Here is a 23,704-nt window from a genome sequence, read left to right as displayed (position 1 = left end):
GCTAAATCACACCAAAAAAAATTAAAATCATAACACTGGCTATCACCTCTAAAGAAAAGTCAGTATTACGGCATGATGTACACTGCTTTGTCCAAATTGCATGAATATGTGTTGATTCACACATTTTCCTGAGTCCTACTTGGTATTCTGTCTTGGAAACTGGGTGTTTGTTTTGTTTTGGTTTTAATTATATATAGGAAAGGAAAGATCATAGCTATTATATCAAAGCTATTATTCTTGGCAAGAATATAAAATATCATCATCATTATCAGCATGTAACAGAAAGAGACAAGTAAACATATGTTAAAAAATGAAGAATTTTCCCTTCTTTTGCTCAACTGGCTTCTCTTATCTTTCTCCAAGAATGCCACCTCAAGCAGAAGAGCCAGAGATTCTGGCTTCAGACCCAAGGACCTGTTTGGTTAGCTGCAGTTTGCTTCTGGATTGCCCAGTAACCTAGGGATCTCATTTGAATTCTGGCATATCTGAGTGTGTCCAGTGCAACAGCTGTAAAAGGATTTGATAAGACAGGGTCCCAATACTTGGGTTTGTATCTGCAGCAATTGAAAAAAAAAAAAATTTATTGCTATAAACTCAAAAAATACTGAAAACAAATATATTTATTTATTTAAAGTATTCTTAAACCAAGACTATGCTTCTGACTTCTAAAACCCAAATGGCAGCACTAAGCTGCCAGAAACATCCTATGATTGTTAGGTTCTGAGACACATGTGCCTACAATATCTGAAAAATCATTTTATTCTTAAACTGCGTTATTGTCACTTGTTCTAACACACGAGTATCTCTTCCAGATCACTCTCTGCAGGACGGCAGGAAACAGGTGAGAACACAGAGGGGTGTGGGGGGTGTGTGCGCCTGCACAAATAAGCTGAAAAGGCGTCAAGGGCACATGACACAAAAGCATAACTGAATGCAAGATTTGTGAGGAGGGCTGGACTGACACCAAGGAGCACTGAACAGTACAAACACGGGTAAGGACACTATCAGATTGTCCAAACACTCCACTAGCATATCCCAAGCGCCAAGAAAACGCCTTCTGAGCTGAGGAGAGAATGAATTTTCCATGCTCATTCTGTCATTGGCCTCTCTACAGAGAATATAAAGTCTGCTAATTAATGACAGGCTGTGTATCCCATTATCAATTCTCCCCAGTCATCCAATTCTTACATGTATTTTAATGTGGTTTGCTCAGAGTAACACAGAAGCAGTGGGAATCCTTGAGGTCCAGGAAAAGCATCTAATTTAAAAACATCAGCAGACAGCCTTTAGAAATTATCATGATTTTCTATATTCTTGTAGGATAGAGGCACTTGTTAGCTTCTCACTTGACCTCCTTTCTATGACCTGTCTCCTTTTGCTGTATACAAGCAATAATCTGAAGTTTCCACACTCAGCAAAAATCTGAACAATGACATTGGTAGATTATTTCCACAGAAGAACACGTATTTCCTAGCACTTAAGTGGCCATCCATGTGCCTTTCACTGAAGTCAGGGAGAGCGTGTGTGTGAAATGAAGGAATGCAAAGGAAAAGAACGTGGCGTGGAGTTAGGTTTTAGACACTTCCATTGGGATCTACTGCAATAATGGAAGCAATTGAGCTTGTAAAGAACTAACGAAATTAGGAGGGGAGGAAGAGTTATTCTCATTTAGATATACAGCTCTGATTTCTATTGCGGTCAACGACAGTCATAAGACAGACAGACTCAGGCCTGAAGAAAAAAAGATGACACCTTTTCCATGACCAGTGTGTTCTGATTTTCGAAATGTCAAGCACACGACTGCTACATTTGGCTTGGAGAGCAGATCCAATGGCAGTAACTCACATCATATGGTTTACAACAATGAAAGCTGGCCTGTTGATGTGAAAGAAAATTAAGAACACCACCTCTGAGATGTAAATTCTCCTGTTCAGTAACACGATATAATTTCTTCTCTGAATCTTAGGTTCACCTGTTGGCCAGCAATGGCACTGGGCTTTTAGAAAGGGGTTGCTTGATTCACCGCAGAACAACTGCATCCCGACAAAGCTACGTTGTTAATGTGCCACTTTGTATTAAGCCTGAAAGCTGTGATATGCTGGGGAGATTTCCACCAAACATCCCACAATTAGACTAAATCACCCACAATGCAACAAAACACTCTATCACACTGTTGTCTTGTAACTAATCTTTATAAATTTAGCTCATCTTTGCACACTAAGACCTTGTGCCTCTGACAAAGACAACATTCTGAGCGGAGACAGAGATGGGAGCTGTGCACAATGCTCCACACATCGGAAGGGCAAGAGAGCTCAGAGTACGAGTCTGTTTATTGAAAGCTGAACTTCAGTTGCAGGATTTACTCATTCTCAATAGAATAACCACTGAAAAAAAACCCTAGAGCTTTGCAAAAAGAAAAGAGCGCCGAATCAGGCCCAAAGCAGTTTTAATTGTACCACACTGGCAGCTCAAATACTTGCCTTTAATTCACAGGGGATTTTATCTGTATTAACAAATTTGTAAAAAAAACCCCAAAACTAAACACGAGCTGACTTGCACAGTTCAACAGAAACAGTTGTTGCTTACATCCCCTAGCAATGCTGTATGGCACCTTAAATGGTACTTGTTCGAAGGCTAAAAAGCACCCACTGTACAACAGAGGTTAAAGGACTTCTGATCCCCATCGTTTTGACACCCCTCAAAAAGCAACCCAAAGGCCAAACGGCCTTTGGACACGATTGGAAGATTTTGATGGGCACGTGAAGCCACTGAAGCTTCTGATTAAACTCCCATGCTAACACAAAAAGAAAACGCACATATATTTTCTTCTATGGTTGCATCAAAGCATGACTGATGCTGTTGTCAGAGGTATTCGCTATAAAAAACTTCCAAATTAAATGAAACTGTGAAAACTGTTCTTATTTCTCATCACTCACAGGGCATATTCTTCAGCTACAGTTCAGCCTCATCATGCTGTCTGGCATACTCTCAAAAGGCTTTTCAGCCTTTCCAACTCCTCTGACCAGTTACTAGCCACACTCGTGGGTTTCTTCCATGGAGATGACATAATCAAACAAGCCCCACCGAAGCGGAATTAAAATACTTTTGTGCATCCCATCTTTTGCTCTTAATAGCTTAACAGTCTAATGAGTCTCTTTCTGGTAGCCACCCCTTTGCTTTACAAACTTACTAGGCTTCAGCGTCTTCAATACTCTGCAATTCCACCGCTGTTATTCCTAAAGATATATTTACAAGCGCCACAAAAAAAATGACACAGCAAGGAGCAGAGCACTGCCTTTGATCTCTGGGCAACCAGCAGCTGCTAGAAGCACCACTGCTATATTCATACTTCTGAAACCCACATATTGTTGTGCAGTACGGTTTTCCTTTCTCAATGCCTGGCGAAACCATATGTTCAGAGATCAATAAAGACAGTTAAAAACCAGCAGTGAACTGCCACGGTCACTGCTGCCAGGGAAATGTCTAAACAACTAACGTCTTCCAAACACAGTATCACTGCAAGATTATGCAGTGCCACACACTTAGAGTACTCCCCCACGCCAAGCAGCTGTATGTTATACAATATAATACATGTAGCTTTATTAAACAGTTCGAGGTCATTTTTCGTACCTTCTGGTTTTCCTTCATGCGTTATTACAACAAGGGGCTTGGTGAAGGTTTTCTTGTTGTGCATCATGGCCAAGATCATATCCACATTGAGAGAGGTGCAAGCTTCATCAGGAGGAATGCACTGCGAGTGGAAAACACGGCGTGCGAGGTCAGAGAGTCGCCCGTCTGCCAGGACAGCTGTGCCAGCTGCGCAGTTCCCTCATTATCAGTTTTCCCCTATATTATTTACCACAAAAAGAGGAGAACCTCCAAACAACCCCTAGCACTAGCAGAGGTAATTCTTAGCTGTGCTTCAGGGCGCAACCTTTGCCTTCACTAAGGATCCCCTAACCTTTATGAGCGCTACTATTGAACTTAAATGGTAGTAATTATTTTATTTAGGATGTTTTTTAAAAATCTGGTAGCCAAAATTGTAGCCACCAACATGTATTGATCAATAATGACAAATCATCTTAAAAAAAAAAAAAAAAATTAAGGGGGATGTGCATAAACCCCAAAGTAAAAATAAATTCCAAGTTCTTGTAACACATTATTTAACAACTAATTTACAGCCATTTCCATTAGTTATAAAGCAAAATTTGGCAATTCTCTTTTGCAATATCTGATATTATGCATGTCTCTGGAAATTAAAGTTGAACATTGTTTGTGCTTTGGATATGGATAGCAAAGATAAGCCTGAAACACCTGCATAATAAAAAGCAATTTCTATTTATCCCACGTAACCACCTAATGAAATTTAAACAGGAACTGTAAATTATGCAGTCAAAATGCATAGCACCGTAATTCTTATCTATTAAAATCTTGAGCCTAGAGATACCATGTTCAAATCATATCATATCTCAATTGCATAGAAAACTGTTTATTCACTTCATAGTTCAGATGAAAAAATATCTTATTTTCAGCTAAATCAGAAGTTTAGACTTTAATAAATTACTGACCTTTGGCAGTCCTTGAGTATCTTTGTCTTTATTTGTACACAAAGTCAACTCACAGTGAAGAAAGAGGAGCGAGATGTTGAACATTGGTTTAAACACAAAGCTAAATCTTTTTTTGTCCTTCTGTGCATGTGGTATCGGAAAGTTCACCTTCTCAATGCTGTAGAATTTAACAGATTCATCTTTAGGACAAATGTTTTCTATAATGGTGTAGTCAGACATTCTATCTGGATTTGAAAACGGGGAAACAAAGCATGTTTGAATGGCAAAGCCCAAGGATCTGTCAGCTTTAGTCACAGACACCTGCATTAAAAAGAAAGAGACGGTAAGATCTCAGAAATGACATTTTTAGTTCACATTTCATTAACATTTTCAACAATTTTTTAAGCAGTTTTCCAGTGCCACTTCCAATCTGAACTATTTTGAAGGCTAAATGTTAAGGGTAGACTGTCAAATCGAGAGACAGAAAATCCATCGTTTCAAAACCAGCAGCTGTTTAATAGCATAGCTGTGCATAAATACAGCAATCCCTTATCTTTCCGAAAGCAGATGAAAAACCCAGTCCAGATCAGACACGCAGTTAATGACTGCGACTGCCACCTGAGACAGCACTGCTTCCCCTGGGCACACAGACTACAACAGAGCTGTATGGAAGTCAATTATTAATTCCATGTCTTTGTATCTGTTTGAAACTTTAATGAAAAAGAAAAAAAAAAACACAACAACAAAAAAAAGCAACAGACACAACAGCGAACCCACCCCCAGCCAGGAGAGGAATGCACAGGCAGAGAGGAGGTCATGGTCTGACGTGTGGGTGGCATTGCTCGACTGGGCCGGGGGGGGGGAACCTCCTAAAAAGCCATAGTGTCTTGTGAAATGATTCTTTGAGTTTACTGTAAGTCTGAAATTCATATTCTTTTATGAAAAATAATTAAGACTGCAAACTTCCAGGGCACTGATGTTGTCCAGCTGGACTGGAATGCAGACAACAAATGCTACAGAACAATTAGGAAAAAAAAATAAATGGAATTTGTAACAAATTAAGCATGTTGCTGTTAATAAACAACAGAAGTGTTGTGCCTACCCATTAACACTACCTGATGAAAACAGTTTCACAAGAAATCATTTCCTTCCTTGAGGAAATGTGCCTTCAATGTGTACTTAATCCATACGTGCTGCGTGTATACTTAAGGAACAGTCTGCCAAATTTTCCAGGGGTCTATACAGAAATTTTTAGATGCTATGAGTTTTGCAGTGAATAAAGGCATTTCTCATTTTTTCTCTCCCTTATGTCAGCCGCAATCAAATTAGAGATGAAGGGATGTGCTGAAGCATCTAAGCTAAACAGACCATCTTCTAAAAAGAAGTAAAGAATGATGAACGAAAGCCAAGCCACAGATATCGACAGGTAAACAAGCTGATTGTGTGAACTAGTTAAAAAAGATTATGGCAAGGAGGACAGGCATACTACAGTATCATGAAACACCATCAGGTAAATAACAGGACGAATGCTATCTCATGGAAAGAAGAGAACTAGAAGAGGAAGAGATCAAAATATGATAAGAAAATGACAGTAGAAAACAAAGGAAAAAAAGCCAAAAGATTCAAATACAAAAACCGTATTTAGCAGAGAAGTGGAATACAGAGCTCTTGCAGATTATGAACTAAGCAATTTATTGACCAAAATCGCAAAATACATTTAATAACAAAAGCAAAACCGGAACAAAAATGAAAACAAACAAACAAACAAAACTGTGTCAGCTAAAAATGGAGTCACAGAAGTTCAAAACTGATACAGATTTTCCACTGAGCAAGAAGGACAAACAGAAAAAAAAAGGCTTCTGCCAGGACAGGTGATGAAGAAATCAGAACATCTGTCTGAATAAACAGCTCCAGAACCAGACAAATCCAGAGGGCTCGGAGCCAGAGGGATTCATCCCAGATCACTGAAGGAAGCAGCCAGTTTTATCCAAATGAAAAAAAATAATGCATCTTTTATAAACATATTCTTAATGGAGCGTGACGTACTTTCTTTTTGCTTCAACTGTCTTAAGTACTTTTCATTCTCTCGAACGAAGAAGAGACACAACACACTGCAACAATGAAGAAAACTGCAGTGTCAAACGGGCCGCTCTGCTTATCGCGTGCAACGTGGGCTCACAGAGAGGAACCAACTTGGGCAAGAGAAACATGGCACAGCACTGCTTCAGTCCATACACTCATCTCCTGGTTTTATAAGCCCATGGCTGACCACTGGTGATTTACTCAGCTATAAACTGGTGATACTACCAGCTTGGCAACCCATGGAAATACTACCAGGTCCAAAACGCACCTGAAGTCAAGGGTACCTGGCTGTTGACTTTGCTGGTCTTACTTATCTAAAGCTGTTAGATCTCTCGTGTGATAGCATTCAAAGGGATTGTAACCGGTGTTTAAAAGTGGATCAGAGAGACATCAGAATCTGTATTAACTTTGTAACCCGAGAGCACTGGCATATGGAAGACAGACACTCGTAATCATTTTTTGCATGTCTGCATCTTTCACGTGAGGTTCAGCCATACTACCCAATAAAATGAACCCTGAAGACTTCATCAGGAAACGCCCGTTCAGAGCACGACCTCAGAGACCACCTGTAAGTTTTGCACAGAAAAGCAGACTGAATGCAAGAATGACCAATTTACCTTGTAGCTAAACTCATCCATTTTGCAGGAATCCTTTGGTTTCGACCCGAAACATTGTCCTGCTTCTTACCCCCCAGTTTCTGTTCTCTGCAGCCACCAAAGTACCTACCTGTCTGCCTAAAGCAGCTGCACAACAAGACCTTTCAAGTGACAGAACAGATTTGGCTCAGTTGCATGGCCTTGCAAACTGTTTCTGTTAGACTGAAAGCCTTTTTCAGTTTATTACCTCTACGTATATTGGCCCATTCTCAGCCACAGAGAAGAGTCCTTGGGAGGGAGCAAGGAACAGATCTGTTTTGTACAGCTCCATATTGAAGGTCACATTGGTGATGTGTGGTTCAGGAGGCCAGAACATTCCTCTGTCATCCTCTGGCTGGTGCAGTGTACAATTAAACTGAAATGAAAAAAAAAAAAAACCAATACCATAACATCCTGCGTCAGGAGCGGTAGCTGGATAAGGACAAATTTGGAGTGTACAATGCAGGCCCACCCATGCTCCATCTACCCGGTGCAAATCTTCTACAGTGTCATAAGAAAAAGAAGTGTGAAGAAACGTGTTAGAAGACAACTTAATTGCTATACAATTAAGGCAATTTACGTGAAGTGCCTACTAAAATAGGCATTTCTCTATTGTCATGTGCAAACTCGAGAGTAACATACCGCTATTTCAGGCCAGCTTGAGAAAGCAACATCTCCCTCATCAGCATCCCCTGGAAATCCATTATCACCTGATTCCATGTCATCATCATCAAAGCCGCTGCTTTCAGCTGGTGATGACAGCTGAATGACAATCTGCACAAAAGGTATTGCAAACGCATAAAATTAGGTGATAACTGAGCACTCTCTCTTCATGGTTATTATTTTCTTCCCTCTTCAGAACAATGCAAAGGCCAAAAGAAGCGCACCAGCTAAGGAGATGGTGAAAGCATGTCTTAAATCAGCCTTGTGCTGAGCATGTAAGATATGTAGGTTCTATTTAGAGAACGCCCCTTATTTTTTTTTCCAGAATTGAGAGCCAGCAAAGACACCAGTCTGGGTGCTGGTGTCTGAATGAGCAGCCTAGCAGTTCCATTCTATTTCTGGTCTTTCTATAACCAACACTGAAAAAAGAAAGGGCTTTCTAAAGTGATTTTTGGCAACTTGGAGTTTTCCTTAATGCACTCATGGAAAAAATCACTGAAAGTGTTAGGGTCATTAAAGGATTTTTTCTCTTCTGTCATTTGCATTTTTTTTTTTTCAGAGATGTACACCCAAAAACATGATGTGCCTTTCTTCATTTTTCCTTTCTTTGTTTTTCTCTGATTTTCTACTGAATTTCCCCCTCCACCTTTTTTTCCGCTCCTTTGCACACTTCTCCATTTCTTCACCTGAAAATTCCCATTTTTGTTTTCCAATGTTTGCCCTCTGCTTCTGTATGCCCTGCAGCTCCCCAGCTAGCCCACTCCCTTCCAGGATTTCATCCTTTTTTTTTTTCTTGGACACAGAGCAACTGCTAAGAAGGGACATATACACTCTTTGAGACTTCACTGCACAGGGTTTACTTTTTAGGAGAAATGCTCCCAGATTCTGAAAGATACCATACACGATTCAGAGTGTGAGTAGCCAAGATTATTATAAGACACGATGGAGAAAGGAGAGGAGGCAAATATTCATTTTAGTTTGGGCTATAATAGACTATAAGGACAATGACAGTATTTAGCTCCAGACATGTGCTGTTGTGTAGTTTGGAGATGGTTTCTATCCACAGTCTTGGTTTGGGATTGTTTCTGCAGTTAGGTGCCACAGGTTTGCCAGTATAGAATGGCTTTAACCAGGCAAGGTCAGATCAGATTGCCTTAGCTGTGTTTGGGTTGGAGCACAGCCATTCCATCATTTGCCAAGGTTACTTCTATGTACTGGAAAGCTTAGCAAGAGAAATGGGTCATTACTTTCCAACCCAGATTTGCTGCACTGTACTCAAGCTCATAAGCTGAGCCAGTCTGGAAGCAGTTGCTTAGAACCTAACCTTAGGATCGTCACTCATGTACAAGGACTCAAGAGTCCCTTCATCACATACATCAACTGATAGCAAATATGAACACAAACTGTAAGAGAGAAGCATGCGCAGATAATGTCTTCTCCTCCCATTCTGAAAGCCTTTTCCACACACAATTTTGGAAGAAAAAACTTCACTGAAAATAATTCAGCAGATGAATTAAATGGTATTGCCCTGTGCAATCACAGAACTTCATTCCTATTCCTCCTTACAGCTCTGCAGTACTGCTTACGTATGGGCACAACGAAGCTGCATAGGGAAAGCTGGTGCTTCTCTGAGACTGATACAGATGGTCCCCAAAGTGCAGCCATGCAGTTTTGTAAAAGTATTTAACTCCAACTCCTCCTTTTTCCTTTGGGATACTCTCTGACCACAGGACCACACTGAATGTGCAGCTTTCATACCTCCTTGAATACAGGGACTGTAGCTGCAACTAGGTTTGAGCTAGACAGGAAAAGATCAGGATGCCTCCTTTTTGTTAAGACTAAAGCTAACTACAATGGCTTCCTTGTACTACTACGATGTGCAGCGCAGAAGGCGGCTCCTCTTTGTAAAATACTCACCGAGTTAAAATAAACAATCTTGTTCAAGATATATGCTGTCCGAGTCCCGCATTTGCTTAGCAAAGACTCCAAAATGAAATGGGTACCATTCATCCTGGCTTTGCAAGAGTGATCCAGCAGCGAGAGTTCTGTCCTTGTGTAGCCGCTAGCCTGAAACAAAGGCGCTTTGTAAGTGGCTGAAACACAATTGTGTTAGGCTCTGGCTTAAAGTGCAGCTCGGAATACTGTTCATGACTGCTGATAGGAGGAAGTGGAGTTCATTGTACCGACATCCAGGGAAGGTCACTCTCAAAATGCTGTTATACATGACAGACAGGGACGAAATGTAACATGGAACAAAGCAAACAACAGGTTCATTATTAATCTGTTGATTAATAATGCTGACTCTGTTTGGTCTGAAACGAGCTAAAAATGCTGTCTGTATCAGGCCCTTTTCCAGAATGCAAATGGACATCAGCTGGTAGATGGTAAAGACAGATCTATTCAGGTCTCACACAGCAATCAAAAGCAGCTTCTTTGTACTCTGGAGATTAAAAACTCAGACTGATGGTCGAGTACAGTAATCTTTTGACAGAACCAACCCTGCAAAGCTTTAACCAGAAATCCCTTTACAAATTACCGGATTGTTGGGAAGAGGAAACATGACCCTGAGTTATGGCAGACAGTACCTATAGTATAGTTTCCTCACCAAACTATTTCTGGGGGGTTGGGTGGTGATGGCTGTAGATCTTAGAATGTTTATTTTTTTCAATCAAAACACAAATAAAATGGTCTGCCCAAAAGAGCCTGCCCAAATTTGAGAATAAAAGATCACACCAACCTGCAGAGAGTCTTTTTCTACAGCTACTGTCATGACTTTGTCATCACACTTTATTGACAGGGCCACATCAGCACTGCCTTGAACCTCTTCAGGTTCTTTATGTTTCGATAGGGAATGCTCAAAGTCATGATTTATTAGTGTATCCACGGAATCCCTGGATGGGAAGATTCCTTCTCCCACTGTGTCATGTCTTCCTCTGTTAATGTGAAATGGGAAAGTCAGGCCATCACTTAATGCAGGATTCTTTGGGGCAGGCAGTGGGTTAGCAGCCAGCAGTTCTGTCAGCTCTGGAGGAAGGGAATGGTCTTCTTCATCATTCATCTCTTCTAAAAAAAAAAAAAGAACGAAAAAGGGAACATTAGGTTATTAGATTTTTTTCCCTAAAAGCATCCAGAACTAATCATTTTCATATAAACAAAATATTATCCAGAAAGAAAGGTCTTGAAGGACATCCAAAGCTGCATCCTTGTACTTTTCAGGTAACTAGCCACAATTCCTCCACTAAGGGTTTGGTTGTTACTGAGGCATCTAATCTTAGTATAATTAGTCCCTGCTAGAAATCTGCCTCACTAAGAGCTGAAAATACACTTTGAGGAACGGGCCTATTATATGCAAAAGGCAACCACAGAGGTAAAAGAAACACCACATTCAGCAAATACACTATTTTAGTGCTGCTGAAACAGCCTAAGCGCAAACCATTGGGTGAAATTCTTCTATTACCTGCCCCATCACAAATCAGTCACTCGCTGTTGTGGAACTACTTCCATAACCAGAGTGAAGGTAAACGAGAGTTAACTTTATACTGAGGAAATGAGAACATTAACCACCTCCTGGCTTATACATGTGACTACTCAGGGCAGAAACCTCAACATCTGGCCCAAGCAGAATTATATGTAACTCATGAGAGTGCAGTTGATAAAATGGATGTGAATATAAGCTTTATCAAAACAGCTAAACAATATTTTTAGTGGTTGAAATTCTGAATGAGTGACAAAGCAGATGCAACACCACTAGCTTCAATGGACCCGGATATCTTTACATCAGCAATGACTTCAGCCAAATAAGTAAATTTTTTTTAACAGTTGTTTTCATTCCATTTGCTCAGACTTTTTTGGTAAGCCAATTTTGTCTGTAAACAATTTAAAAGCTTATGTCTCAAGGAAACACTATGTTCATAATTTTGGAAAAAAAATTTAAAAAATCAAAGCTGGATTTATTAACTAACAAAATATCCAGTTGCTGAAGCCCATTCCAGTCAGCTGTAAGGGCTTGTGAGTCGGATAAACTATAACCATTTAATTCCACTGACATTTCAGGAAATAACACAATTTGCCTGGACTTTTCTAATCAAAAAGCCACAGTTTGTTTTTTTTCCTTAACCAGCATTCATAGATATTACCCCAACATTCTTGATGATGAGCAGTGAAAGTAGCGCCACCCCCAACAACAAACCTTCAAAACTGAGCAAGCACCTTTCAAATCATCATATTTCTGGAAATACAAGGTATCTTTTTTTCTACATGCTAAGAGTCCATCTTCAAGCTTACCTGTATCTTCAAGTTGCAGGTGAAATCTGTTAGCAACAGGGGCTTTCGTGTAGGAAGTAACTGGACTATAGTTATGGTCATAAGCCCACTTGATCAAACTCTCATGCGATGAGGGAATATCAGGTACTACTAATTTACTCACAGTCATGGATCGTTCTGTTTCCTTTCCAAAACCAATACTATTTGATGTCTGCAAACAAAGAGAAACTCGTTCAATGATTTACCAGTTAAGGATATTTGAAATGCATCAGTGACACTGATTGAACATGGGTTTTCCTCTATTTTAGTCTATTGAATAACAGCAAAATGAGAACACCCGGGAAACAGACCAGACTCTGCCACCTTAGGCACAGAACTGCTGCACACATGGAGGAAAGTGCCCTCCTCCTCCAGTCGCTACCTGAAGTACAATAAATCAAGGTAGTCAGAAACTAAATGAGACAGAGAGGTATTTACAGCCATTTGTACAATGCCATATTTTCTTCAAAACTGAGCTGAAGTGACTTCTGAGGTGAACACAAGATGACAACCGGTTTTTCAAATGTCCCCTTCGTTTCTTTGATGAGAGCACCACTCAAGCTACATACGGGAAAACCTTTGTTCAAAGGACCATTACTGAAAAAGGCAAAACACAGCACGCTCGTGCAGTAGAGCTGATACCAGCTAATGCTTTAAAGTCAACTGGCACTGAGGGCAGTCTGTGCCTCTCTGAATGAGCTTCATGCTAAAAATGTTGTGTGCCTCCTGCAAAACGCTGAGTATGTTAAACAAGACTGAATTTAATGCTTAATAGAGCGATAAGTAAGTGCATGCACATCTATGCAAGGCCAAACTACTTAAAAAACAACATATACTTTCTGCACTTAAAAAAAATTAATTAAAATTTAATTAACAACATAAGTTTTACACAAGTACATCGATACAGCAAACACATAAATGTACTTGCCGACCTCTTAGCTTTACTATTAAATAACTACTCTTCAAAGTTGGCCATGGAATACAGATGAGTCACATAGTTAGCTTTTGTTTTACTGTACATGTTTTGCAAAATTTCAAATTATCTTGTCCAAATGGGCAAATCAAAGGAATATAACAAGCACTTCTAGCTGTTGGAGGGGCAGTTAGAAAATATTCACTGGTATTACACTTTAACTCGCTTTTAATGCTTGGCATCTTAAACTTAAACATGTATTCACACAAAGCTAAATACATATGTATTTATTTTTACATTCACAATATTACTCTACGTTACAGTATAACGATCACATCAATGTCTACCAAACAAGCTGACCATACACACAACACGAAAGGCACGATGACCCACTTTTCGATGATTTCTGCAATATGTTAATTGCACTTTCTATAAGCAGATGATACCACTGAATGCTCTACAACAGACACACACTTTCAGTTCCATGCCTGATTACCTTTTCCATTATATAGGCTCCATTTTTTTTTTTAAATCCCCATTGGTTTCCCTCAATGCGAACAAATACTAATTCTCTTTTTCTCTAGAACATCAAAAGATTGATGGCACTGACATCTTTTGCCCACACCGCTTACAGACAGTGGCCATATGGACCTGCTACCCAGCCTCACAGATCTTGGTTGCACTTCTCCACCTGACCTCAGAAATGGAGCTTTTGAACAAAGCAGTGAACAAAGCTCGTAGAGAGTCCTGATGGAAAGGCATAGTTTAGCTTTAGCTCCCTCCCTCAATTCTTCCTAATGACCCAGTTCTGCATCCTTTAAACGCTCACAGCTTAACAACTGAAGTTAACAGGAATTTTAGGTGCAGAGTGTCTGCTTTGAGGATACTGTTACCAGTACAGTTATTAACAACCAGTAAGCCACTGAAGATAAACAAAAAGGAAGCAATAGGTATCGTAATTCTAGTGCCTCACTACTGTTTTGGATCAAATAAACTTTTACTCTTCAACAGATACAAATCTGGACATGATTTATCCACATTTTCATATTACCACATAGCTTTGACTGGTTGAAATTATTACGCTACCCCAACCTTGCTGGATCTCGCTCTCTGCTTTCCTTTTCTTTTTAGTCACAAGGAGGCAGCTGAACAAATACTCTCTCAGAATTTTACTGTCCTAGCTGGCAACTGACCATTTCCAGGGCTTGTTTATACCCCTCCGCTCCCTGCTGAGCTTGTAAATGTTCAGTCCTGTATCGCGTCAATGCTTGCAGGAATGGACATACCTTCCTCCACTTGCCTGCCCTGCCAACACCTTACCAACAGTGTAAGAAAGCAGGCAATCAAAGCCATCTACTAACCTACTCGGAATAGAGACAGATCATTTCAGAAACTGGTGGACAGCTTTCATGTAAAGAATAGTCCCTGCAAGCTTTTGAAACCCTCGCAGGTTTGTTCTGCACATTTCACCTCTCTCACTCTTCACCCCTCAACACACTTCAGTTTCCTTCTGCAATTTCACTTCTTTGTCCACTGTGCAACCCACAGCTCTGTGAAAGGGCACCGAATCCAAAGGAAGCAACGTGAACAGCAGATAGTCCCACGAGCACAGAAACACACAAGCACTGCACGGGGGGTTGATGTAAGGACAGACTGGAGTCAGACACAGCCTGGGAGGAAAGCACAGCACGTATATTATGTGCAATTACTTTACCTAAACTATTCCAGTTTTACTTGGTGTTGTGTCCATCCTCTTTCAGAGTTTCAAGAAACACAGCAAGCTGGGAGATGAGCTAGATGATCTAAAAAAGTATTTTTCATTTTTTGTCTATGAACTTAGACCTTAACAACCCTCAGTCCTGGGTTTGAGGCCACTTAGCACTAACCTTTCCCTCTTGGTTTGCCAATCCCCTCAAGACTATCCTGATTCGTACTGAGGGCAAGAAGTTAGGAAAATTGCAGTGCATGGAACTGCTTCAACTAATAAAAAGAACATTGTGAAACATTACCTAATTGTTAAGTCATGCTTTTATGCATTGTCTAAATTTGGGCTTGGAAAGGCCTTCAGCTTAACAGAGATACGAACAGATCCTAAATGCTGGATGGACAGGCTTTTTAACGACATGGGGGTGTTTAGTTCCCTCCCACAGCCCCCTCCAAATAAAGGAGAATAAACATGCATTCAGAAAATGAAGCATCTATATAAATGAAGCAGTATGGCAAACAGTTACTCACAAATCCCAAGATAAATATACAAAGTCTTTTATATACTGACATTTCCATATATAGTATTACTTTCTCTTTTTGTTAATCTAAACAAAAAGTTACCTTCTGCCACTTGTTACAGAAAGAATTTTCACTTATACTTTTTACTTAATACTTTCAATAATGAATAAAGAACTTTAAAAAGAACAGCAGCCTTGCAGCACTTTAGATTTTAAAACCCTCTAGAATTCCTCTCCCTGAAAATTCATCATCCACAAAGAGGCAGCTTCATAGATATGAAATACGGTACTTTGGCTTTCTCCAAGCCTGAAGTAAACTCATGCACAATTCTCTATCTTGTGAAAGTAGACCCACATAGGCCTGAATACACAGTGGTGAATTTTATACAACCCAGAATGAAAATTTCAGGCTAAGCATCGTTTTTTGCCCTTCTGCTTACACGTGTGGTAATCCTGGGCAATTAACCTTGATCCTTCTCTTTAAGGGCTGATTATTTAGGACCTACAAAATGACCAGTACATCCCTTCCTGTCCATAAGATAAAGACATGTCAGGGACCAAAAGGGAATTTCATCACCCACCCTAGATAATCTTTCCATTCAATTTTCTGGGCAACACCATTATTTATTTCCTTTTAGTTCCCTCAATCTCAAAATCTAGCACGAAATCCTGCCTACCAATCTGTTCTCTTTACAAGATTTGGATCAAGCAGCCTTTGGATCCTGTCAGAATTGCCCTTGCACACATTAAAAGGAGAAAGCTACTAAGCACTGTAAAATTCTTATAAATACAGAGAGCTGGAGTTTGAAAATTTATCTGAGTTACTGCAAAACTGTTAATTAGGAGGCCACTGGGTGCTCCTCAGCAAACATCCAGCTCAACTGTACAATGTGCTCCTAACTGATCACTTAAGACAGAAATAGGCCACACACTTACAGGCTGCACGATCAGTCCAATTTTATTCATTTCAGAGCAAGGGAAAACACATTTTCTTAGTAGAAATGGTGTCGAGCCACAAAGCCTGTACCAGAAATCATTCTGAATCAGAACCTCCAATTATGCATAAGTATAGTTTCAGAAGTTTAGCTTTAGAGATTCTGGGGTTTATTTTTTTTAAACTTAACTATTTGCGGTCTGAGGAGAGGTGAGGTCAATTTGACCAAACACTTGCTGGGGACAGAAGTACTGGCAGGGAAGAGGCCTAGAGACTACTACAACCACAAGGAGAAGGAGTAAAAAAGTTTCCACTTATAAAGGGACGTGGGTGTGTGCCACATATCTAGGATTATCCATTCTGCATTCACAGGCATCTTTCCAGCTTCTGAGATGAACCTGTAGATCCACTCACAAAGGTAACAGCAAAAAAGGGAGATGAACACCCCAGCTTGGTGTTTAGGGTACTTTAAGTTGAAAAGACATAGACCTTAAATCCTTACACTAATCACCCGGCTCCTGTGATGTGCTGGTCAGTTTAATAACCCAAATATTAAAAGTTAATGAGAAAAAAATATTCCATTTCTGTATTTGCCCCTTGAAATGCAGTAATAATTAAAAAAAGCAGCTAAGAGAGAAAACCTTCTGAAATCAATATGGTCTAGCCCTGTATCACATTTAAATAGATTCTATACTGTCGCAGTATGATATCTCTCAGAAGATAAAGGTGCCTTAACTTACAATCACTTCCAGCTTTCCCTGGACATCATGCGACTTGATAACCCAATTGACAGACTTTTTACACTTGAGGATAAGTACGACGTCTCTGACAAGTTTGGCGCCTGGTTGAGATGGTTTAATGTCAACGATTATATCCACCTGGAAAGCACTGTATGTGGAAAATAGAGAGAAAGTTAGACCAGAATGCCAGAAATTTTCAGCTATCAACCTTCTTCCAATCCATCATGTTTCCACTGTCTGGCCAGCTGATTAAAATGCTGGAGATTATCCCAGGCAACACAACATGTGCAAAACAGATTGTTACTCCACGTACGCTTAAATGATTTTGCATAACAATAGAAACATTAAAAATGCTTTTTAGACAAATAATATTTTTGTCTCTTGTTTACAAGAAGTGTGCTACTCATTTCAGCTATTATTTAGAGCTGGTTGGTTATATGACCAGCAGTTTGCTTCAGAAAGTAAATATTGTTTTCTTATTTCATTGCAACAGCGCCTAAATATAGCTGTTTCAGCTTCCTCTGTCTATAACTGTATTAAAGCTCAAAATAATACCTTAAAAAAAGCAAAAAGGCAAATTAAGCAGGTTAATACCAAAAAAATGCACAAATACTATATTGGGGAGTGTTTCTGCCCAGGCAGTTAAATTGTGGAAATTACTCTGCTTAGGATCTTGCGTGTGTTGAGGAATTAAGCCATGTATTCAGTTTCCAATACTTCTGGATATATACTTACTTTAAAACAGAAAAGAAAAGAAAACAGATGTCCAGCCTACTGCTTGCTGGAAAATAGATGAACACTATCCAGATTTTCAAGACCTTGGTAAAATAAGCAGAGCAAATGGGTTTGTACCCATCAATAACATCTTGTCATGCAAAATATTAATTCAACAGAAAACCTTTACTTCCAGATCATCTTATGAGGCCATATGTCACAAGAACGTGCTCGTTCCCAAGTAACAGGTTTTAGCTAATATTCTGCACTGAGACTTAGTGTATCTTGGGACCTTTGTTTCACCTCCTGCAGTTTTACACATGCTCAGCTCAGCTTCTGTATGCTTCTTTGTGGACAAAAACTTTGTAAAGATAGCTGTGGACAATACATGAAGCTAAGAATGAAGCAAGAGGAATTTAACTTACTACTTTTTTTTTTTTTTTACTTTTCATTACAAAACATTTAAACATTTTGTGATATTATCATCTGAAAAACAAATTCCTATACTATCAGCCAAAGGCAAAAGCCCAGAGGGCTTGGAGACAGGGCTGTCATTGCGTAACGCTGCAAGGGACTTACAATGATGGTGATGCTAAAGAACAGCTCTGCCCAGGATGGGGCTGCAATTCAGGCCACACAGAGGCAGATCATTTGGGCTTACCTACTCCACTTCCACTACACCTCAGCACTTTCTTACTCTACCAAGGTTGTTTTAGGCAAGAATATTCTCAGGCTCTGGCTTTACCATCTTGCAATAAGATAATGACCCTACTTGCAAAGAGCCCTCCTCCCACCTCTATCTCCCCGTGTGATTTCCACGTTAGGAATGGGATGTGCTCAAATGTGACTGAGGAGCGCAACTGGCCAATGCTGGATATTCAGTGTCTGCAGGTGGCAGACAGGATTTTAATTCTACCTTATCTCTGATGAAATTGTACTTTTCTTCTTGCAAAAGAGAAAACCATCTAAGTTTCATAGGAAATTTCTGTTCTAGCAACCATACTCAGCACTTGTGAACAGCTTTTCCAGGTATGACTATCTGAAGCAAACCCCATTCATGTGCTCCCACTAAGACCTATGAGAGACCAGCAAAGGGTGAATGTTTTAAACGTCTTACCTCCCCAAGGTACCTTTGACAATTCAGCTAATCCTCATCACACATACAGAGAGTTAAGTAATTTTCCCTAACCACTACTTAGAAACTTTTTTGGTCAGTGGACCGCTGTCAACCCTTAACATTTCTTGCAATTATCAAACTATCCCTTAAACTCAACTGGAAACGACAGAAAATACTGTTATGATTCTGCAGAACAGCTGTGGAACAATTACCACGGACCAGGGATCACTTGCAACCTCCGGATCACTGTTGGGGAGCCACTGCCCTAAGCTTTCCTGCCAGCCATCGCTACCTGTGACAGGTCAAGATTACTTTTAATCTGTCTCTCACCTCCTCACACGGTGGTCCCACCTTAAACCCTGTCTGTCAGATGCTGCCGTTATTCATATTCCCTTATTCACCTTATTCTTGGAAAAAAATGATTGATTGAGCAAGAAGTGGGGCAGGATACAGCCCATAAAAACTACACTTTGCAGTCTTGTCCAGAAAAATCCTGGGATCATGAAGCAGAATCCAAAATCTTTACAAACTAAAGAACTAATTCCTATTTAAGGCAAAGTACTAATGTCCAAGCTCTTCTTGTAAGGATGAAATGGCTGCTTTCAATTGATTTTCAACAGACAAGCAAAATCTTTAGCTGTGACTTCAAACAGATTTAGTCTATTTAAATGATACTTTACCTGTACGGATTGGAATTTGGAGTGATTAGTTCAATGATATGAACTTCTCTTTCTTGGACTAAGTTCGACATAAGGCACCCCTCTGCTGTTTTCGGTTGTAGGTACCCCGCCAGGTAATTTAAAGAGAGAAAATTCCTTTCTATGTTGCATGAGGGAGGAAAAACTTGATCTGCAGGGGGGAAAAGAAGAAAGCATATGCACCTTTACATGTCGGTATCAGCTCACGGGTATGTATGTGCCACGTCTGCTTCAGTGCAGCGCTATATTTTATGACGTAGGTCATAAGCACTTAGGGCAAATCAGTATAGTATCGAAAGGGAGATCACTGTTGCAACAACACAACAAACCTCTGATGTAAAATTATATACTTCTAAACTGAACAGCTTCTATTTACAGATTTTGAAATTTAATGAAAGAAAATCCCCACAGAGAAATCTGAAAAAAATACTAAAGCGAAATATGTGAGCATTTTTCAAAATTAATAAAATACATTTAAGTTTTTCCTTGCACCTTCAAAAAAAGATTTTTCTTTTGAAATTAACTCATAGAAAACCTTTGCAATCAACTCCTTCTCCCTTTAGAAAATGTTTTATTCTTGTAATTATAAACTCACCATACCTAAAGGATCACAGAGAGTATTTTCCATTTCCTTACTCAATATATTTTCCTATATATTGTGTAGTCAGAGTCAGTGTTGTCTAAAAACACTGCAATTCTCTTGTGCACGGAAAACTGAATATAGTAAGAAAAGGATTAAATCAGTTGTTGACGTTAAGGGAGTCTGACCATAACATCCATAACCGAAATTAAGAAATTCTAGAGTAGATAATCAGTCTCTCTTTTGGTCTTAACTGCCTGGCTCATCATGAGCATTAACTAGTGTACAATGCAAACCACAAAAAATAGTCACTTAGTACGAACTTCTCATGCACAGCCTACATTGCTGTACTCCAAGAAGCAGTATTTCCATTGAAAACCAGGAACACTTTGTATTTCTGAGATAGCGTTACACGTGAATTGTCATAATACACAGAAGGAGTATCATGTTCAAAGACACAAAGTCCTGTAAGAACATAATTCCAAATGGCTGGCTCTTTGACCTTCACTTTACAAAGAAGGCTTTCCTATTAAGGTCAGTAGCAAGATAGAAAAAAGAAAATCAAATATAATGTATTATGCATGCAAAACTGTGGACAAACTCTTAAAAGCTGAGCTGAGACTGCTGTTAGCGCTTGCTCCCTAAATGAGATCTGAAATGTCGCCCCTGAAGCGCACTTGTGGGGGGACGACACAACTTTGCAGGGAGACCAGAGAGTCCTGTGACCCCGGCCACTGCAGAAACAATTCGGGGAGTTTCTTCTGATCTTACGCAAAGTCATATTTGAATATTAACCTTGCTCTCTTCCCTACAGAATCTACGAAAGCTGTATGAGGCTCTAACTATTCATACCGCCCAACCAAAGCACTCCTCTAACATCTGGTACGTGCCCTGCCAGATTAGCCTTGAACGCAGCTGCAGCTCTGCCAGGTCCTCCCACAACGGCACAGAATGGAAAACGATCCCAAATGGTCTACACTGAGCTTGAATTTATATATATACATACACACGGAGACACAAGGTATTTGCTTCTCAGCTGCCATACAACACAATTCAAGCCATAAAATAACAGCCTCTGAGTAGTTTGTGGATAATTACCACACGTGCTATCGTTTGCTATTGCAAAGAACTTGGTTCCTGCTCCTGGCACTTCCATCAAACGTCCCTGGAGCTCTCAAGAACCGCTGCTCTTGCTGCCACCAGCACGGAGGCTCCCCACCCTGGGCCTCCACTCGACAGCACGCTTCTCCTCTGTGGCAAACTTTAGCTCTGTCACTGGCTGCTTGACGTACATATTTACTTCCCCCCTTCACCAAAACATATTTACTCTGGACCATATCAGTTACCAAGATCCAGAGCGGAACAGAAAAGAAGAGGGGATCCATTTAATCTTTCTTTGCTCACCACACTACTTTTCTTTTTTAGTTTCAGGGCTGTCTACTTATTTTGGAAAGGGCCTGCAGGTGTCTGCAGTCAATTAAAAACCTTACTTAACCAGCCAGCATGCAGTCAGTTTATGGACCCTGTGCCTCTCTAATCTCCACAGGAGGATCAGACATGAGGTTTGCCTGTAATAGCCTCAGTGGAGGGTCTCTGGCCAGCACGGCCAGGTGTCGTGGGGCCCCACTCGCCAGAAGGCACGTGGTGGAGCCTTCCCCTTCGGCGTGCGCCAGGCTGCTCGGATGAAGACAGAGGATTGCACACTGGGACCTGTAGTTTCTGCGGGCAGCACCTCCATTAAACAGATGAGGACAGACACCATCTGCTCTATTCTGCACAAAGCAGGTGTCACCCGCAGGTCCTTGGCTAAATTGGATAAAAATTGAGCATTTCAGCTCCAAATCACAAGGAGGTTTTTGTGAAAATGAGCGCCGTTAAATCATCAGGTGTCACTCTCCTTGACAGGCACCCTGGGGCTCAATTCAGCAATAAAAATCCCATCCAAGCAGAGGCTGCCTTTCGAAGTCTGAGCTGGGGATAAGCGAGGCGTTTGGGATCTTCCTCAGCCGCTCTGATGGCGGGGCTTTTTCGTGTGTATTTTCCACTTTGCTACCCTTAGCATGACAGAGATCAGAACCTCAACTGACAGGCCGAGGCATTCAATGGCAGGGTACAAATTTGAGTAGGGAAGGGGTTGCAGCGGTCTCTGGAGGGAGGTTGGAAACATTGCCATCTCCTTCACTACACAAAAGAACGAACAAGAACCCCACAGCTTGTGTTCCCTTCCTCCAAACCCACATTCTGGTCCCTTTAAGATCTCACTGTGCCGCCATCCCTGCAGTATTCGATCGGCCACTCTTTTGAATTGACAGGATTCAGATGCACTTGGCCCTGACCCAGATTCCTAGCCCGCTCAGCCGCCTTTCATTTGCAGCTTCAAAAGTGACTTCAGAAACCCATGGCATCAGAAGCAGATTTGTTCTATGAAAAGACCACCCTTCTTCAGATCTTTGTGTCCCCTGGCTTGCATTTTCTGTTCGCTGTATTCAGCTACAGCTTCCACTTCCAAAACGTTCCATCTTCCAGTTTCAGATTTTTCTAACTTGAGTGAAGCTGAAATGCAGACAATTACATGAATACTGCCATTAAATTCTGTGTCGGTCACGTAGCAAGGAACTACTTCATGTGACCACCTGTAGATTATGAGTGACGCTAGCTGTGACTCACAGACTGGCAGCTGAGGGTACCTGACTAAAGCACTGGAGGAGTGTGAGTTTTGTATGAAAAGCCTTAAACGTCCCATCAGGATAAGCTGTGGTTTGGGGAATCCAGTGATTCTATTGTTCACTCTGCAGACACACAGACCAGGTCCACGTCCCATGTGGTTTCCATAGAACTCCTCGCACGACTGCTGTGGTTCAAAAACTGACCCTCTCCCCACCCCTCAACACATGCATAACCCCCACACATACACGCATATTCCTTCTTCTGCCAAGAATTTAAATCAAAATCAAATATGGTTACAGCTGAGCTAGTTTGTAGGAGCCTTCTCAGAAACTGTCTATTTTGGTTGCCTGCCAAGTTCCATTTTGTGTACTTACTCCTAATAAAATTGTGTTTTAACACATTCTAAAGGTGATGCAAAGCTCTCCTATTTAGCTACCTAGTTTGACTGGAGACATGCAAATCAACAAACAAAATTTTATCTGTTTTTTGACATATCTAATTAAATGTTCATCTCTGCAATGCAGAGACCACTACTCCCATGTATATGTTCCAAGAGCACTTTAATAAGCTAATAAATATATTTCTGAATGATTTTCTGGCACTAAAATCCAAGACTGGTGCCAAGTAGAACAAAAATCGCGCAGGGGAATCCTGTACAAATTTAGCAGGATTTGGATAAAACCAACACAGGCATGTTCCGATTTTGGGGGGCAAGCCTCATGCTTCAGGAAATCAAATGATCAGATACAGGTGGTTAGGAAAGAATGTTTTCTCCACAGAAGGTTTTGGAGGTGTGGTTTTGTTTGTTTTGTTTGGTTTCGGTTTTTTTTAGCCAAGTAGTTCAGCTATGAAGGAGTTTCTCTAGAAATATTGCTGAAGTACTACTA

At 40.5% G+C, this 23,704-nt stretch overlaps 1 protein-coding gene across 1 annotated transcript in view; it reads right to left on the bottom strand.

The window, feature by feature from the left end:
* The window catches only part of TGFBR3 (transforming growth factor beta receptor 3), a 104,985-nt gene that overhangs the window by 10,117 nt on the left and 71,164 nt on the right, over positions 1-23,704 (bottom strand). The window contains exons 5-13 of the mRNA XM_086463175.1: positions 19,553-19,721; positions 17,042-17,189; positions 12,212-12,401; positions 10,665-10,990; positions 9,845-9,994; positions 7,907-8,038; positions 7,473-7,640; positions 4,569-4,868; positions 3,631-3,751 (exon numbers count right to left, since the gene is read on the bottom strand). Of these exons, the coding sequence (XP_086319301.1) occupies positions 3,631-3,751; positions 4,569-4,868; positions 7,473-7,640; positions 7,907-8,038; positions 9,845-9,994; positions 10,665-10,990; positions 12,212-12,401; positions 17,042-17,189; positions 19,553-19,721 (1,704 nt within the window). The remainder of the gene's footprint in view (positions 1-3,630; positions 3,752-4,568; positions 4,869-7,472; positions 7,641-7,906; positions 8,039-9,844; positions 9,995-10,664; positions 10,991-12,211; positions 12,402-17,041; positions 17,190-19,552; positions 19,722-23,704) is intronic.

Source organism: Leptosomus discolor, chromosome 3, assembly GCF_034619465.1.
Source record: "Leptosomus discolor isolate bLepDis1 chromosome 3, bLepDis1.hap2, whole genome shotgun sequence".
Taxonomy (NCBI): Eukaryota; Metazoa; Chordata; class Aves; order Leptosomiformes; family Leptosomidae; genus Leptosomus; species Leptosomus discolor.
Note: the sequence above shows the minus strand (reverse complement) of the source record. Positions and strands in the feature narration are given on the sequence as shown.